At 34.1% G+C, this 14,125-nt stretch overlaps 1 protein-coding gene across 2 annotated transcripts in view; it reads left to right on the forward strand.

Annotated features, from left to right (window-relative positions):
- LOC129928203 (zinc finger protein 493-like) overlaps nt 1-4,787 on the forward strand; it is a 46,295-nt gene extending 41,508 nt beyond the window's left edge. For both annotated transcript variants that reach the window (XM_056041340.1, XM_056041339.1), the window contains exon 4: nt 1,605-4,787. In XM_056041340.1, the coding sequence (XP_055897315.1) occupies nt 1,605-3,947 (2,343 nt within the window). In that variant the 3' untranslated portion in view covers nt 3,948-4,787. The remainder of the gene's footprint in view (nt 1-1,604) is intronic.
- The last annotated feature ends 9,338 nt before the right edge of the window (nt 4,788-14,125 follow it).

Here is a 14,125-nt window from a genome sequence, read left to right on the forward strand (position 1 = left end):
GTTATGTACATGAAAATAAAAATATGAAACTAGTAGACCGGCGGTGTAGAATACGATGCTATTTTGCGTGGCCAGTCTTAAGCCACTGCAACCTATGCAGCCGCAGTGGGCCCTCACTTTCAAAGGATCCGCACTAATTCAAGGTGTATAAATTATTAAATTAAACCATTTTATAAATTAAAACTGATTTCCTGCCCTCCTGTCAATTTACCAGGAGCTCCTAGAAATCACCAGTTATTGCAAAATATATGAAAAAGTTCTTAAAATATAAGGAAATATATAGAAAAAAAAAGTCATTTTGAGGTGTCATTCAATATGGAAAACACCAATCCTATTTGGGATAAATAAAAACAGCATTATTCATTAGCCGTAATTGTGTAATCATGTGAAAGAAGCTTCTCACGCCTCAAACTAATGAAGAATTACTTGAGGTCAACAATTCTTAAAGATAGATTGAAACATTTGGTAATTCTTGCTATTGAGCGGGATCTATTATTATGATATACTGTATGACTTTGCTACATGCAAGGCTCATGAAGTAATTCTGTACGTAGTAAAGAATGAATAAATGCATAGACAAATTTATTTTCTAATACTCTTAAATTTCACTTATTGTCCGCTTCCCTACCTAAACTTGGCCCCATGAAATCTGTTTCGCATAGGACCCCACAATGCTTAAATCCGCCCCTTCTATTTAGTGACGGGTGAATATACAAGATTACTTGTTCTCTTTCCATGACTTCTTGGTCACAATGGTTAAGTCGGGCGCTGCTATTTAGTGTTTCTAAAATGTTTGTTTGTAAAATGTTTTACATGTTTTGGATGTTCTTCTTAGTCCAAATCTCCTGCAGGACGAGGGTGGATGGGAGCAGGCAGGGTTTGACAGTCCATCGCGCAAACCGCACGACCAGGCAGCCATCCATAGCGACATGTGAATACTACTTGTACTCCCCCCCTTTCGTTTTTTCATATAATAACTCTATCCACAGAAATAAGAGTGATCTTTTCTTTACTCTTTTTCTTGTCCAAACTCTTGAGCCATGAAGAGATTTATATATATATTGTTAATTTCACACTTTTTACAATGATTACTGGGTATTTGATGAAATGACCAGGACATGAAAAGTTAGGAACCGCCATTTAGATCGCAAGGTCTGAAAGGGAACTCTTTATATAAAGAAATTCAACTAAATTTATAACAATAATGTTTATAGGAAGTTTTTGGAAGAGGCTTGTCTTAGTCTTATTTGGGATAAGTTTTCTATGATTGTGTTTACAATACAATAATTCACTTTAGATATATTCAATGGCACCAACAATCTTTTAGCCTTGGAAATATACAATGATTAAAATACACTGAAGAAACTTTTTTAGCTGCTTCAGAAAATTATAATGCCTAACTGATTACTGCTTATAATAACTTTACTGCTTATATGCTTGAATTGCAGTGCACAAAATCAATATTCTTCTATTTAATGCCTGTTTAAAAATCACTTTTAGACAACTTTACCTATTCTGTGTATGAGTGGCTCTTTTTTTTAAACTAACAATGTTAAATCGTGCATATTCAAATTGCATTTTATTAATACATTTTTTTTTCATAGATGAAAATCACAAAGCAAGATAAAGAAATGACTTCAACAAATGTATTTGTAAAGGATATGAATGATCATATGGAACAAAGCCTATCCAATGAAACTGTTTCAGATAAGACCAAGAATTCTACGTGCACTGATAATCATCAAATAAATAAACTTTTTACTTGTCAAATTTCTCAAAAAAGGTTTTCTAGCTCTAAAATATTACAAAATCATGAGTTGATTCATGCTGGTGAAAAAACATTTAAATGTCAAATATGTCAGAAAGAATATTTTCATTCTTCCAATTTGAAACGACACCAAGAGACTCATACTGGTGAAAAACCATTTAAATGTCAAATATGTCAGAAAGAATATTTTTATTCTTCCCATTTGAAACGACACCAACAGACTCATACTGGTGAAAAACCATTTAAATGTCAAATATGTCAGAAAGGATTTACTCAGTCTTTTAGATTTAAATTCCACCAACGGATTCATACTGGTGAAAAAACATTTAAATGTCAAATATGTGAGAAAGGATTTTCTCAGTCTCAAAGTTTGAAACTACACCAATTGACTCATACTGGTGAAAAACCATTTAAATGTCCAATATGTCAGAAAGGATTTTCTCAGTCTCAAAGTTTGAAACTACACCAATTGACTCATACTGGTGAAAAACCATTTCAATGTCCAATATGTCAGAAAGGATTTTTTCGTTCTAGTAGTTTGAAGAAACACCAACTGACTCATAATGGTGAAAAACCATTTAAATGTCCAATATGTCAGAAAGGATTTTCTCAGTCTCATAGTTTGAAACTCCACCAACTGACTCATACTGGTGAAAAGCCATTTAAATGTCCAATATGTCAGAAAGGATTTTTTCGTTCTAGTAGTTTGAAGAAACACCAACTGACTCATAATGGTGAAAAACCATTTAAATGTCCAATATGTCAGAAAGGATTTTCTCAGTCTCATAGTTTGAAACTCCACCAACTGACTCATACTGGTGAAAAGCCATTTAAATGTCCAATATGTCAGAAAGGATTTTATCAGTCTAGTAATTTGAAACAACACCAACTGACTCATACTGGTGAAAAAACATTTAAATGTCAAATATGTCAGAAAGGATTTTATCAGTCTAGTCATTTCAAACAACACCAACTAACTCATACTGGTCAAAAACCATTTAAATGTTTAATATGTCAGAAAGGATTTTCTCAGTCTTATAGGTTGAAACTCCACCAACTGACTCATACTGGTGAAAAGCCATTTAAATGTCCAATATGTCAGAAAGGATTTTATAAGCCTAGTCATTTGAAAAAACACCAACTGACTCATACTGGTGAAAAACCATTTAAATGTCCAATATGTCAGAAAGGATTTTCTCATTCTAGTTATTTGAAGAAACACCAACTGACTCATAATGGTGAAAAACCATTTAAATGTCCAATATGTCAGAAAGGATTTTCTCAGTCTCAAAGTTTGAAACTCCACCAACTGACTCATACTGGTGAAAAGCCATTTAAATGTCCAATATGTCAGAAAGGATTTTATCAGTCTAGTCATTTCAAACAACACCAACTGACTCATACTGGTGAAAAACCATTTAAATGTCCAATATGTCAGAAAGGATTTTCTCATTCTAGTTATTTGAAGAAACACCAACTGACTCATACTGGTGAAAAGCCATTTAAATGTCCAATATGTCAGAAAGGATTTTTTCGTTCTAGTAGTTTGAAGAAACACCAACTGACTCATAATGGTGAAAAACCATTTAAATGTCCAATATGTCAGAAAGGATTTTCTATGTCTAGTAATTTGATACAACATCAACTAGTTCATTCTGGTAAAAAACCATTTAAATGTGACACATGTGGAAAAGAATTATCTAGTTCTTCAACTTTAAAAATACACCAACTGATTCATTCTGGTGAAAATCAATTTAAATTTGACACATGTGGAAAAGAATTATCTAGTTCTTCATCTTTAAATAAACACCAACTGATTCATTCTGGTGAAAAGACATTTAAATGTCCAATATGTCAGAAAGGATTTTCTCAGTCTCATCATTTGATACAACATCAAGTTGTTCATTCTGGTGAAAAACTATTTAAATGTCAAATATGTCAGAAAGGATTTACTAACTCTACTCATTTGAAACAACACCAACTGATTCATACTGGTGAAAAACGATTTAAATGTTTAATGTGTCAGAAAGGATTTGCACTTTTATATAATTTGAAAGTCCACCTACAGAGTCATACTGGTGAAAAACCATTTAAATGTGAAACATGTGGAAAAGTATTCTCTCTTGCTTCATATTTGAAAAAACACTGCTCGGTTCATAAAAATGATTTTGGGCTTTGAGAAATCTACCTCCACCACAAGGTATGAAATCACAAGAGCGGGTGATTGGACTATTGTCCTATTATTTTCAATGGATCCCAAATTTTTCCAGCAAGATCCCTTTATTAGTAAACAAAATCTTTCCTCCCCCTGAACAAGTTAAAGAAGCTTTTTAGGCTTTGTCTTTAAGCACTGATTTAATCTAATTTATAAATATGTTTATTTATAATGTTTTTTTTTTTTGATATATTGGATATGTTATTTAAGTTCCTCCTCCTCTTTTTATACTTGTAGAGAAATCAAATAATTTATTATAAAACGGAGTTGTATTTAGTCAAATAGTTTCTTCTTGATGTAACGGATATCAATATTATCCTGTTCATATTGTGTTATGTAATGATCAAAGGCCAAAGTGTGGTGGAAGTAGGAAAAATCTTATGAGAGATGAGAATGATTAGATTACTTTTGATCATGCCTCTGATAACTTTTCTTTTGACGGCCATCCCTCAAGATATCTTTACTTGTAAATTGTTCTTACTTGATTATGAGTGTCATTTCAAACCCAGATGTAATGTTTTATTTTTTCTAATAAACGCTGACTTCAAGAAATATGCAACAATGGCCAAGAACTTACAAAGAATGTTGTACAGCAATACGAATCTATGGATCGTCTTCTGTACCTTCTATCAATAGTCAATCTTATTGATTTTAATTAACCTGCAAAAAAAAACCTTTTTTACATTATCTCTATATCTATAGACGTTACATTTGTATATATTTTAAATGACATTTTATTATATTTTTATTTAATGAGTCATTCTTGTTGTCATAAATGAAAATAAATATATGAAATATTGTTAATTTAATACTTTTTACAATTGTTACCGAGTATTTGATGAAATGACTAGGAGATGAAATGATGTGGAACAACCATTTAGATCGCAAGGTCTGAAAGGGGACTCTTTATATAAAAAATTTCAACTTAATTTATAACAATAATGTTATTATGAAGTCATCTAAAAAAGTTAGCCACCAAGTGACTCATACTGGTTAAAAAGCGTTTAAATGTCACATATGTAGAAAAGGATTCTCTAGTGCTTCACATTTGAAACAACACTGCTTGGTTCGTAGTAATGAAAAAATCATTTGAATGTCCAAAATGTCAAAAAGGATTTACTTCCTATTCCAATTTCTAACAGCATGAGTGACTTCGCTTGGAAAGTTTGTAAATATAGTAGGCTATCCAGTTAGGTCTATAAGATAAGATAATTTTTATTGATCCAATCAAATGGAAATTCAGTTTGATTACATTGACAACCTCAGCGTAAATACTATCGCAAACAACCCGAAATCACTACATGGCCTAAAGTGTGCCGATGGGCCAAAAAACTCAACTAACCCGAAAACTCATTAAATACGCTAGATTCTAAAATTTACGCTCAATCACTACAAGAATATAATGAAGATAATTTTCTCTCAACCGTGAAAAGCTCGCAAATTAGACTAGATTTATTATTATTAGAGCTTTCATGCTTATAGCATGCTCAGAGCGCTTTTGGTCCAATCTCATTTGGTCCCCCCCCCCTCAGTTGGGGGGGGGGGAGCGGGTATCTAGGAGTTGGTTTTCCGTGCTGCCTTTAGGCGCTCAGTAACGACGACTCTGCCCGAGTCGGGTGTCGAACCTCGAGCCCCCTGCTAGGTAGCCAAGCCAAGTTCAAGCGTACTTGGCCTCTCGACAACGCTTCCCACCGCTATTTACGCTAAATCTCTGGAATATAGTGAAGATAATTCTCTCAACTGTGAAAAGTCCGCGAATTTTAGTGATTAGATATACTTAGATCAAGGCTTTAGATCTACTGTAGATTTAACGATAATATTTTGCACACAGCTTTGAAAAGTCCGTAAAAGTTATTTCGACCGTAAAAGCCAGGGAAACTACATAGTTGAAAAAGAAATTCTGCTTGAAAATAAAACTCTAATAGGTCTTATACCTCCTAAACCCAAAAGCCATTATTAAGTAAGCAAATTTCAACTAAACATACAAATAGAACTATTTATTCCAAGCTCTGTTTATAAGGAGGATTTATAAGTTCAGTTAATAAAAGGAAAAAACAACACTTCCTCAAATGCACATTGACTCTAGTTACTTATAGAGTCTAGTATCTTTAAGATTTACATAGGAACTTAAATTGTACATTTACATCACAAAGAATACGCCTTATGAAGGCATCTCTAAGAATGTTTCTTATGTAAAACAAGGTTACAAAACAGTTTTTGTGGAAACTCAAAATCGGCCCCAAAAGTGGTCCACTAAGGCAGGTAAAAGGGAAGGTTTCAATATATTCAGAAAGAACATCATAAGGAAATTCTATCAAACGCAAATGACAGAGAAGAATGGAGAAATAAGGTTGACAGATCTTGTGTGGTGCCCCAGCGGTCCAGCAGACTAAAGGATAGGTGAATGTGAAGTTAGATGTGAACTTGGCCTAACTGATGTCCTAAATTGTAATGAATATCTAATTGATCTGTTTTGTAAAGGGTCAATCTCTTATTCAGGTCCTCAAGAAAAAAAACAACACATTTTCGTAAAAGAAAAAAAAAAGTTTAATGTACTATCCGTCAACTGCATGTCAGTTAACGCGATAATATTAACAACTACATATTAATTGTTGTTTTAAATTATTTCCAAATTGTATGCATACTAAATAACCCGAAAATATATATATAATAAATGTGTGTGTTCCGTCCGTTTGTTAGATACATTGTAAAACAATAAAAATTTAGCATTTATGAAATCAATTATTGTTACTTGATTTTGGGAATAAATAAATATATTGCTAACATAACTTGAAGAGTTATACAAACACAAATATAGAGGAGCCGAAATCAGATGCAAAAACACCCAAATATCGGGCCAAATAAATTATACTTGGCGGTAGAACAAAAAAAAAAGAAGAATAACCAACATAACAGACAAAGAAGGAAACAAAACACAGGAGAGTAAAAAAAATAATAGAAATTTTTACAAAAAATTTCGTCAACATGTTACAGTTACAGACGCACAAAACATACTACTAAAACACTGTAAAATATTACACCCATCAGAAAAACAAACGACAAATAGACCCTTTACATTAGAGGAGCTGAGGGCTGCTTTAGACACAACACAAAATAACAAATCCCCTGGCCCAGACGGTTTGACATATGAATTCTATAAAACCTTTTTCTCCCAAATAGGACCCCTACTACTAAGACTTTACAAAGACGATGTTAGAAACAGGACAGACGCCTATAGACTTCTTGCATACATCACACTATTATCAAAAAAAAAAAACACCTGAAAACAACACAACACCTATTGACTTTAGACCCATTTCCCTTTTAAATGTAAACTATAAACTGCTGACCAAAATGATTTTTTTAAGAGTTAGGCCCCTTATACCCCACTTACTAGGACAAGACCAGTACTGTAGCAACCCGGAAAAAAACAGACGAATGAACTACTTTTTACGAGACATCATATATTACTGTAAAGACAAAGACTTGAAAGCAGCCCTCGTGTCCATTGATCAAGAAAAAGCTTTCGACAGAATTGACCATGACTACTTATTCAAAATACTAGACAAGACAGACATAGACAAGACTTTGATAACATACATAAAACTAGTCTACACCGATGCCACAAGTCAACTTATAGGCTAATAAATCAAACACTAAGCAGTAAGATTTCTATTTGAAGATCTGTTAGGCAATGTTGTCCCCTATCCCCCTTTTTATACATCCTTTGCCTAGAACCCCTGTTAGAGAACATTAGGTTAGACAAAGAAATTTTAGGAATAAAAATCCCCGGTCCATCCCCCGTAGTCAAAATTAAAGCTTATGCCGACGATACCACACTTTTCCCCACCTCAGAAAAAGACATAGCTACAATTATAGAGAAGTTTACATTATTACCTTAAAATACAGAAAGAAATAAAAGTATGTGGCATCGTGTGGACTAGCAACCCAGCACACTATTTCCATGAACAGTGGGCGGAGATTCTGGCCCACACAAAGAACGTGATAAGAATGTTTCAGTACATGGCGACAACATATTTGGGAGAGCTATATTAATAAACAACTTGGTCATCCCGACGATAATGTACTTAGCAAATATAGTAGAACCCCCTCCTAATTTCATAAATAACATCAATACCACTATCAGAAATTTTATTTTCAAAAACACAATAAGGAACATAAAACATACAACACTCATACAAGACAAAAAAGAAGGCTTACAAGACATTCACACAAAAATCAAAACGCTTAGAATAAAATTTGTAGGGAAAGTAGTAAGGGCTCTCAATAACTTCCCCTTAGTATTATATTATTTTGGACGTAGAATAAACAAACTCTTCCCCATTCAAAACAACACACCCCATCATTTTGGTAACCATAAACATCCATTCTACAGATCACTCACAGTACACCTACCCAGCAATGAAAACATAACACACCACGACTCAAAAACAATATACACTATACTCAGAGACAAGTTGAAAGAAAACCTAGAAGTCAAAATAAAGTGGGTCAGGGAGTTAGGGGTTAAACCAACAAACTGGACAGACACATTCACGTATTTACACAACAAATACATAACACCCAAAGCACGAGAAGTGGCCTACAGATTACTCTTCGGGATGACCCCAATAAAAGGAAGACTCTCAACTACAACAGGGTCCAAATATACCTGTGTAATTTGTAATAAAGAAAACCAAAACCCAGAGAAACACTTATTTAGTGAATGTGAGTTGGTTGAGGAAGCAAAAAAACACTAGAAGATATTATTGACGCAAACAGTCAGACCTGTGCAAATGTAAATACAGCTATTTTTTTAAATAAAGTACCTAAAGCCATAAATAAAAAACTAAGAGATATCAATGTAATATTTTATCAGAATATAGAAACCTTATTTGGAATACCTACCTACAATTGTCTACCATAATAAACTGTATAATAAAGTATTATTAGATCACATTTTTAAGAAAATTATAGCGAAAATATAGCGCTAAATAAATATATCAAGAGTGTCCACTAACTTAAAGAAAAGGAAATATATATATATATGAATATGTGTATGCGAGTGTGTATGCGTGTGTATAGATATATATCCCAAGTGATCCCTTTTATATATTTAAAAACCCTGTAACCATATAATTAAAAAAGCTAGTACTTCAAATATTAATTTAAAAAAAAACAGTGATTGCCCCTTGAAATTGACAAGGGTTAAGACAATTCAAGACAGTAAACAATCACGAAGGCCACGCCCTGACCTTGTGACTGTAGAGACTTAAACCAAAGTTTGGATCTACAAAGACGAGCGAGTTAGGCAGGAGAAAACGAGAGATCTCATTCGATTAAAACAGAGAATCATATTAAAATGGAACATAAGGCCGGCAAGTCAAGGGACGGAAGCACAATAAAGAATCAGGAGTTAACACGTGAAAACCCAAGAAAGAGGAAAGAAGAGTAACTCCAAGAAATCAAGAACAAGGGCAGACCTTTACGTTCTATGTAAACACTGTTTTTCTTCTGTTGTTCCTGTATTGAGAATCAGGCATGACCACATGATATCTAAACAAACAATTCTTTGTATAAACCCTAACAATTATGTCCATAGTGGCTTCTTTACGAATATTGCAAAAATACCACCACTATCCGTATTGTGCTTACATGCAGTGGCGTAACTAAAGGGGGGGGGGAGAATTTTAAAATCCCCCCGAGCCCCCACCTAGGGGGGGTCCCCAAATGGGTGTCCGAAATTTATTTGTAAATACATTAATTAATATATTTGATTGACAAATAGTGTCAACAGGTGTCTTTTTTTTCAACATTTATGGATTAAATTTATCACAAAGACTAAACCTAAATCTAGGTCCGTTGACTGTTGACATTTTAAAAATATTTTTTTCCACAGAGATCAAAATTTTTTTTTAAGGTTAGTTTTACATTTTAAACTTTGTTGTCACGAATAAAACTGCATGATATACAGCGAATTCCAGGTATCTATTGTTACCTTTACTAATAATAGATCTAAATGGCGAGTATTTTAAGGCTACACTAATTAACCTTGAAGGAAAATTTACAGAATCGAGTATAACAGATTCAAAAGTTATTCTTAATAATGCTAGAATAGTCCATTATTCGGGTTTGGCGTCTATAATTTCAGAATTAAACTTCACAATAGAGTTATTACCCCTCTATTCATCAATCCAATGAAAACTCTCTTTTTATTTCCATCTAATCCTTTTTCTTTCGCACAAAACATAAACAACAAACAATGACCTAATATCATATAATATTAGCACATCCTTCCTTTTGAAGTTATTATCACACCCTTCCTTTTAAAGTTCTTAAGAGTGATATCTACTAGCAAGGCCGGCCCTAGCATTTGCGGGGCCCTATGCGAAACGGATCGCGCGGGGCCTAGTCTGGGTAGGGATGAGCATAATGTCAAAATTTTTTTTTTTAATTAGAAAATAGGCCTACTTTCGTCTTTGCAATAATTTTTTATCAAATGAAAGCTCGCAATGCCACTTTTTATTTATAGGCACCCCAAAATGTCGATTTCGTCTATTCTTCAGGAGATTTGAATAAATTTAAAAAATGTTCAGGACTTTATCGTATATTTTGCCTTTTCATGAGATTTCCTGGAGGCCCTGGAAAATCAGGAGGTCGCGAAAACCCTGTTATTTTATATACGTTATAATGGTTTAATTTAATAATGTACACTTAGAATTAGCGCGGGTCCTATGAAAGCGCGGGGCCCACTGCGACCGCATAGGCTGCAGTGGCCTAAGTCCGTCCCTGTCTACTAGGAACTTTAACAATTCGTCCACTTCTGGTTGTCTTGACTGGCACAACAAGTTCTCTAGACGTTGGTCTATAACTGTCTGTTTCGTTTGTTCCAACAGTTTGCAGTTCATTGTCTCCATCCGTATCATAGTACCAAGAGATTTCTTCATCGAAACTTATTCAAAAAGCGTTGATTTCTTCTGTATCTTTTTCCGTTTGTCTTTATGATGTAAGATCTGGGTGCTGAATGTTTTTTTATGACAACTGCTTTCTGCCATGTTTGACCTAGACAAACTCTCCGACAGAATAATCTTTAGGTAGTCTTGCTTTTGCATTGTATTTCACTTTGCTTTTCATCTGTCGTTCGTTGAGTAATGTCTCTGCATTTTCAGCTACCGATGGTTTCAATAGTTTGGGATCAGTTTGGAATGATTCTCTGAGTCTTCTACTCGTCAGCAGTTGTGATGGTAAATACGGCAGTCCACTTATCGGAATATTTCTATACTCGAGCATAACGAGATATGGATCTTTCCCACTTTTGTATGCTCTGAATCCTTTTTCTTGCGCACAAAACATAAACAACCAACAATGACGTAATAACATATAATATTAGGCTTTATTAGCACAGAATCTTCTTCATGCAATGGAAAATTAATAATTTTTTGCCTATCTTGAATTCTGGTCAAAGCCCTTGCGCCCAATTAATATAGTTCAGAAGAAACTACAAAAGTCTGGACTGCATATAAGGGAAGCTGCTAAAGAAATTAGTACCATTTCATGCTTTCTGCAAAATGATGAAAAACTGACAAAAAAAACATTCCATCGAAAAAGCAAAAGAAGGTAGTGAATACTATGGATTCCCTGTAATCAAAACAACCAGAAGACAGAAAAGACTTAATGGGAAGTTGAGTTCTAATGTAGGACTGTCAATAGAATTGCAATTCAAACGTGTTGCGACAGATGTGCTAGACAGATTTCATATGGAGATGAAGGGAAGATTTCAAAGGCTGGAAAGAAAATGGATACCTTTGGGTTTCTTCTTGAACCGACACCTGTTAGATGAAGACCCGCTTATGACAAACTGTGCTACTTTTCCTGTTTGTATGATGAAATAAATGACAAATCGCTTTTTCAATGATGTCATTGATGCACGAGCACTTTTCATCAACAAACCAGTAATACAATCACCAATAGAGATATTGAGGAAACAGGCTTCATATGGTAATTACGTGTGCTCAAACTTTGCAACCTCCTCCGAATACTGCTAACTCAGGCCATTACGTCATGTGAGAGATCATTCTCAAAGCTCAAGTTCATCAAAAGCTATCTCAGGAGCACAATGACACAAGAAAGGCTTATCATGGCTTTAATGTCAGTGAAGTCACAAATACTAGAAAGTATCGATGTAGTTGATGTTATAGATGTCTTTGCTGCACAGAATGCACGACGTGAAGCGATATCAATTTAGATTTGTCACTTGTGCATTATTTAACTAATAAACAAAGGTATTATTCATTAAAAGAGTCTTGATTACTTTTTGTTAAGTTTACTGATATACTGAACCAATTTGATTTGGGGCTTATATATTTTTGCGTACATTATCTCATGTCATATGTCGAATGTCAAAATGCAAGGGGCCCCCAAAGAGGTCAATCCCCCCCGGGCCCCCAAATCCCTAGTTACGCCCCTGCTTACATGTGCGTCTATATGCAAATATATTATTTTTTACTACCTTGCTGACGTTTACTTTCTATACAGACACTGTTCTTCATTTTTAGTTCTTATATTGAGCATCAACATAACCTCATATCTCAACAAGCTTTTGCATCAAATTTTACCAAATTAGTATTTAGTTTCATTTTTTTTTTTTTTACATATGTCAAAGTTTTTACTAATGTTAAAAAAAAACAAATTCTCCACCACCATTGTCAATATTGCGCATGCTTGTGCAGGCTGCAGAGAAATAATATATTAAAGAGGTGAAGAGGAAAAATAAAAAAAGGGGGTGGGGGAAATATTCAAGAAAAAAAAGTAGCCTATATATTTACACATATATATAGATACATATAAAATAACTTTCAGTACGACTCCAATTGGCCCCTGTGACCAAAAAAAAAAGCCACAGAGAAATTGTCTCAGAACAGAAACTCTCGACTGACTCTGGCAGACAGGATTTCGACCTTGATGATAAGGAAGTAGTTTTCCAAATCTCAAGGGAGGAAATAAAAAATTGTCATATGAAGGGAGACAACAAAAGAAACAATAAAAATGTTTAAATGATGTTCGCATAAGTGTGTACACACATAGATGTGTATGCACGTTTGATAGAAGTTAATATAAAGAAATTGTGCAATGTAGCAAAGCACAAGAGAAACAACCATAAGCAATGTAGACAAAGTGGAAAAAAGGTGACTACGATGTTTATGTTTTAATATCAGTTAAGTTTCTACTTTCACTTTTTGATTGTTTCTATTTAATTACCTATTGTTGACATTCTCACCACATATATTTTAAGAACCTAAAATTTTAAAAATATTCATTATATGCTATAGGAAAAAAAATAATGCCATATACAAAGCTATTTAAAACATTAAAATATTATGACAACCTAAATGTAACTATTTGCATTGCCATGTTTGCAATTATTGTACTTTAAAATGTAATTATTCAATTTGTACGCTTACCAATAAAATATGCATCTTTTTGTTAATAAAAAAAAAAGAAAACAAAAAGCCTAATAGGACTTATGTAGGTGAGAAAAGAGGCAATGCCCAAAAAAGAGGCAAAGAAAAGTGGCAAAAGCCCAAGGATTCCTAGGATGTAAACAGCTCGACAACTGAAGTCAAAAGCTAAAAAGCTGAGGTATCCTAAAAAAAAAAAAAAAAGAAAAGTCCACCACCTTGGGGACAACAAGGCCACGACTTTTCGCTTATCTCCCCTTGACCCGGGGAAATATATACACTCCCGTCATAGGCGCCGGGTGTCCGACGGTCACGGTCGACACCATCAGGGCTGGAGTACACTTCATTTTTTCTTCCACCCCTTACCAACGTCTCTCTTTGATCAAGGAGATTATTCACTAGTGTGCCGCCGAAGATTTGCAGGTGTGTCGCGGGAGTTTTCAGAACGCCACAAGTGCAGCGTTACACAGGTCTGCCTACTATTACATTTTTATTTTACGTTGCGATGACATCCTCACTTAGCAGTTCTTGAATTGGTAACGATAATAATAAGCGATGTGTTTCATGCAAATTGTGTAGGTGTAAGCTAATAATGACAAATTAGCAATAAGCCTTATTCATTGTTATCTATGGAGAAATACGTTAGCAAGAATGAAACGGCGAAAGCGTTAAATGAAAAGCAAG

Source organism: Biomphalaria glabrata, chromosome 9, assembly GCF_947242115.1.
Source record: "Biomphalaria glabrata chromosome 9, xgBioGlab47.1, whole genome shotgun sequence".
Taxonomy (NCBI): domain Eukaryota; kingdom Metazoa; phylum Mollusca; class Gastropoda; family Planorbidae; genus Biomphalaria; species Biomphalaria glabrata.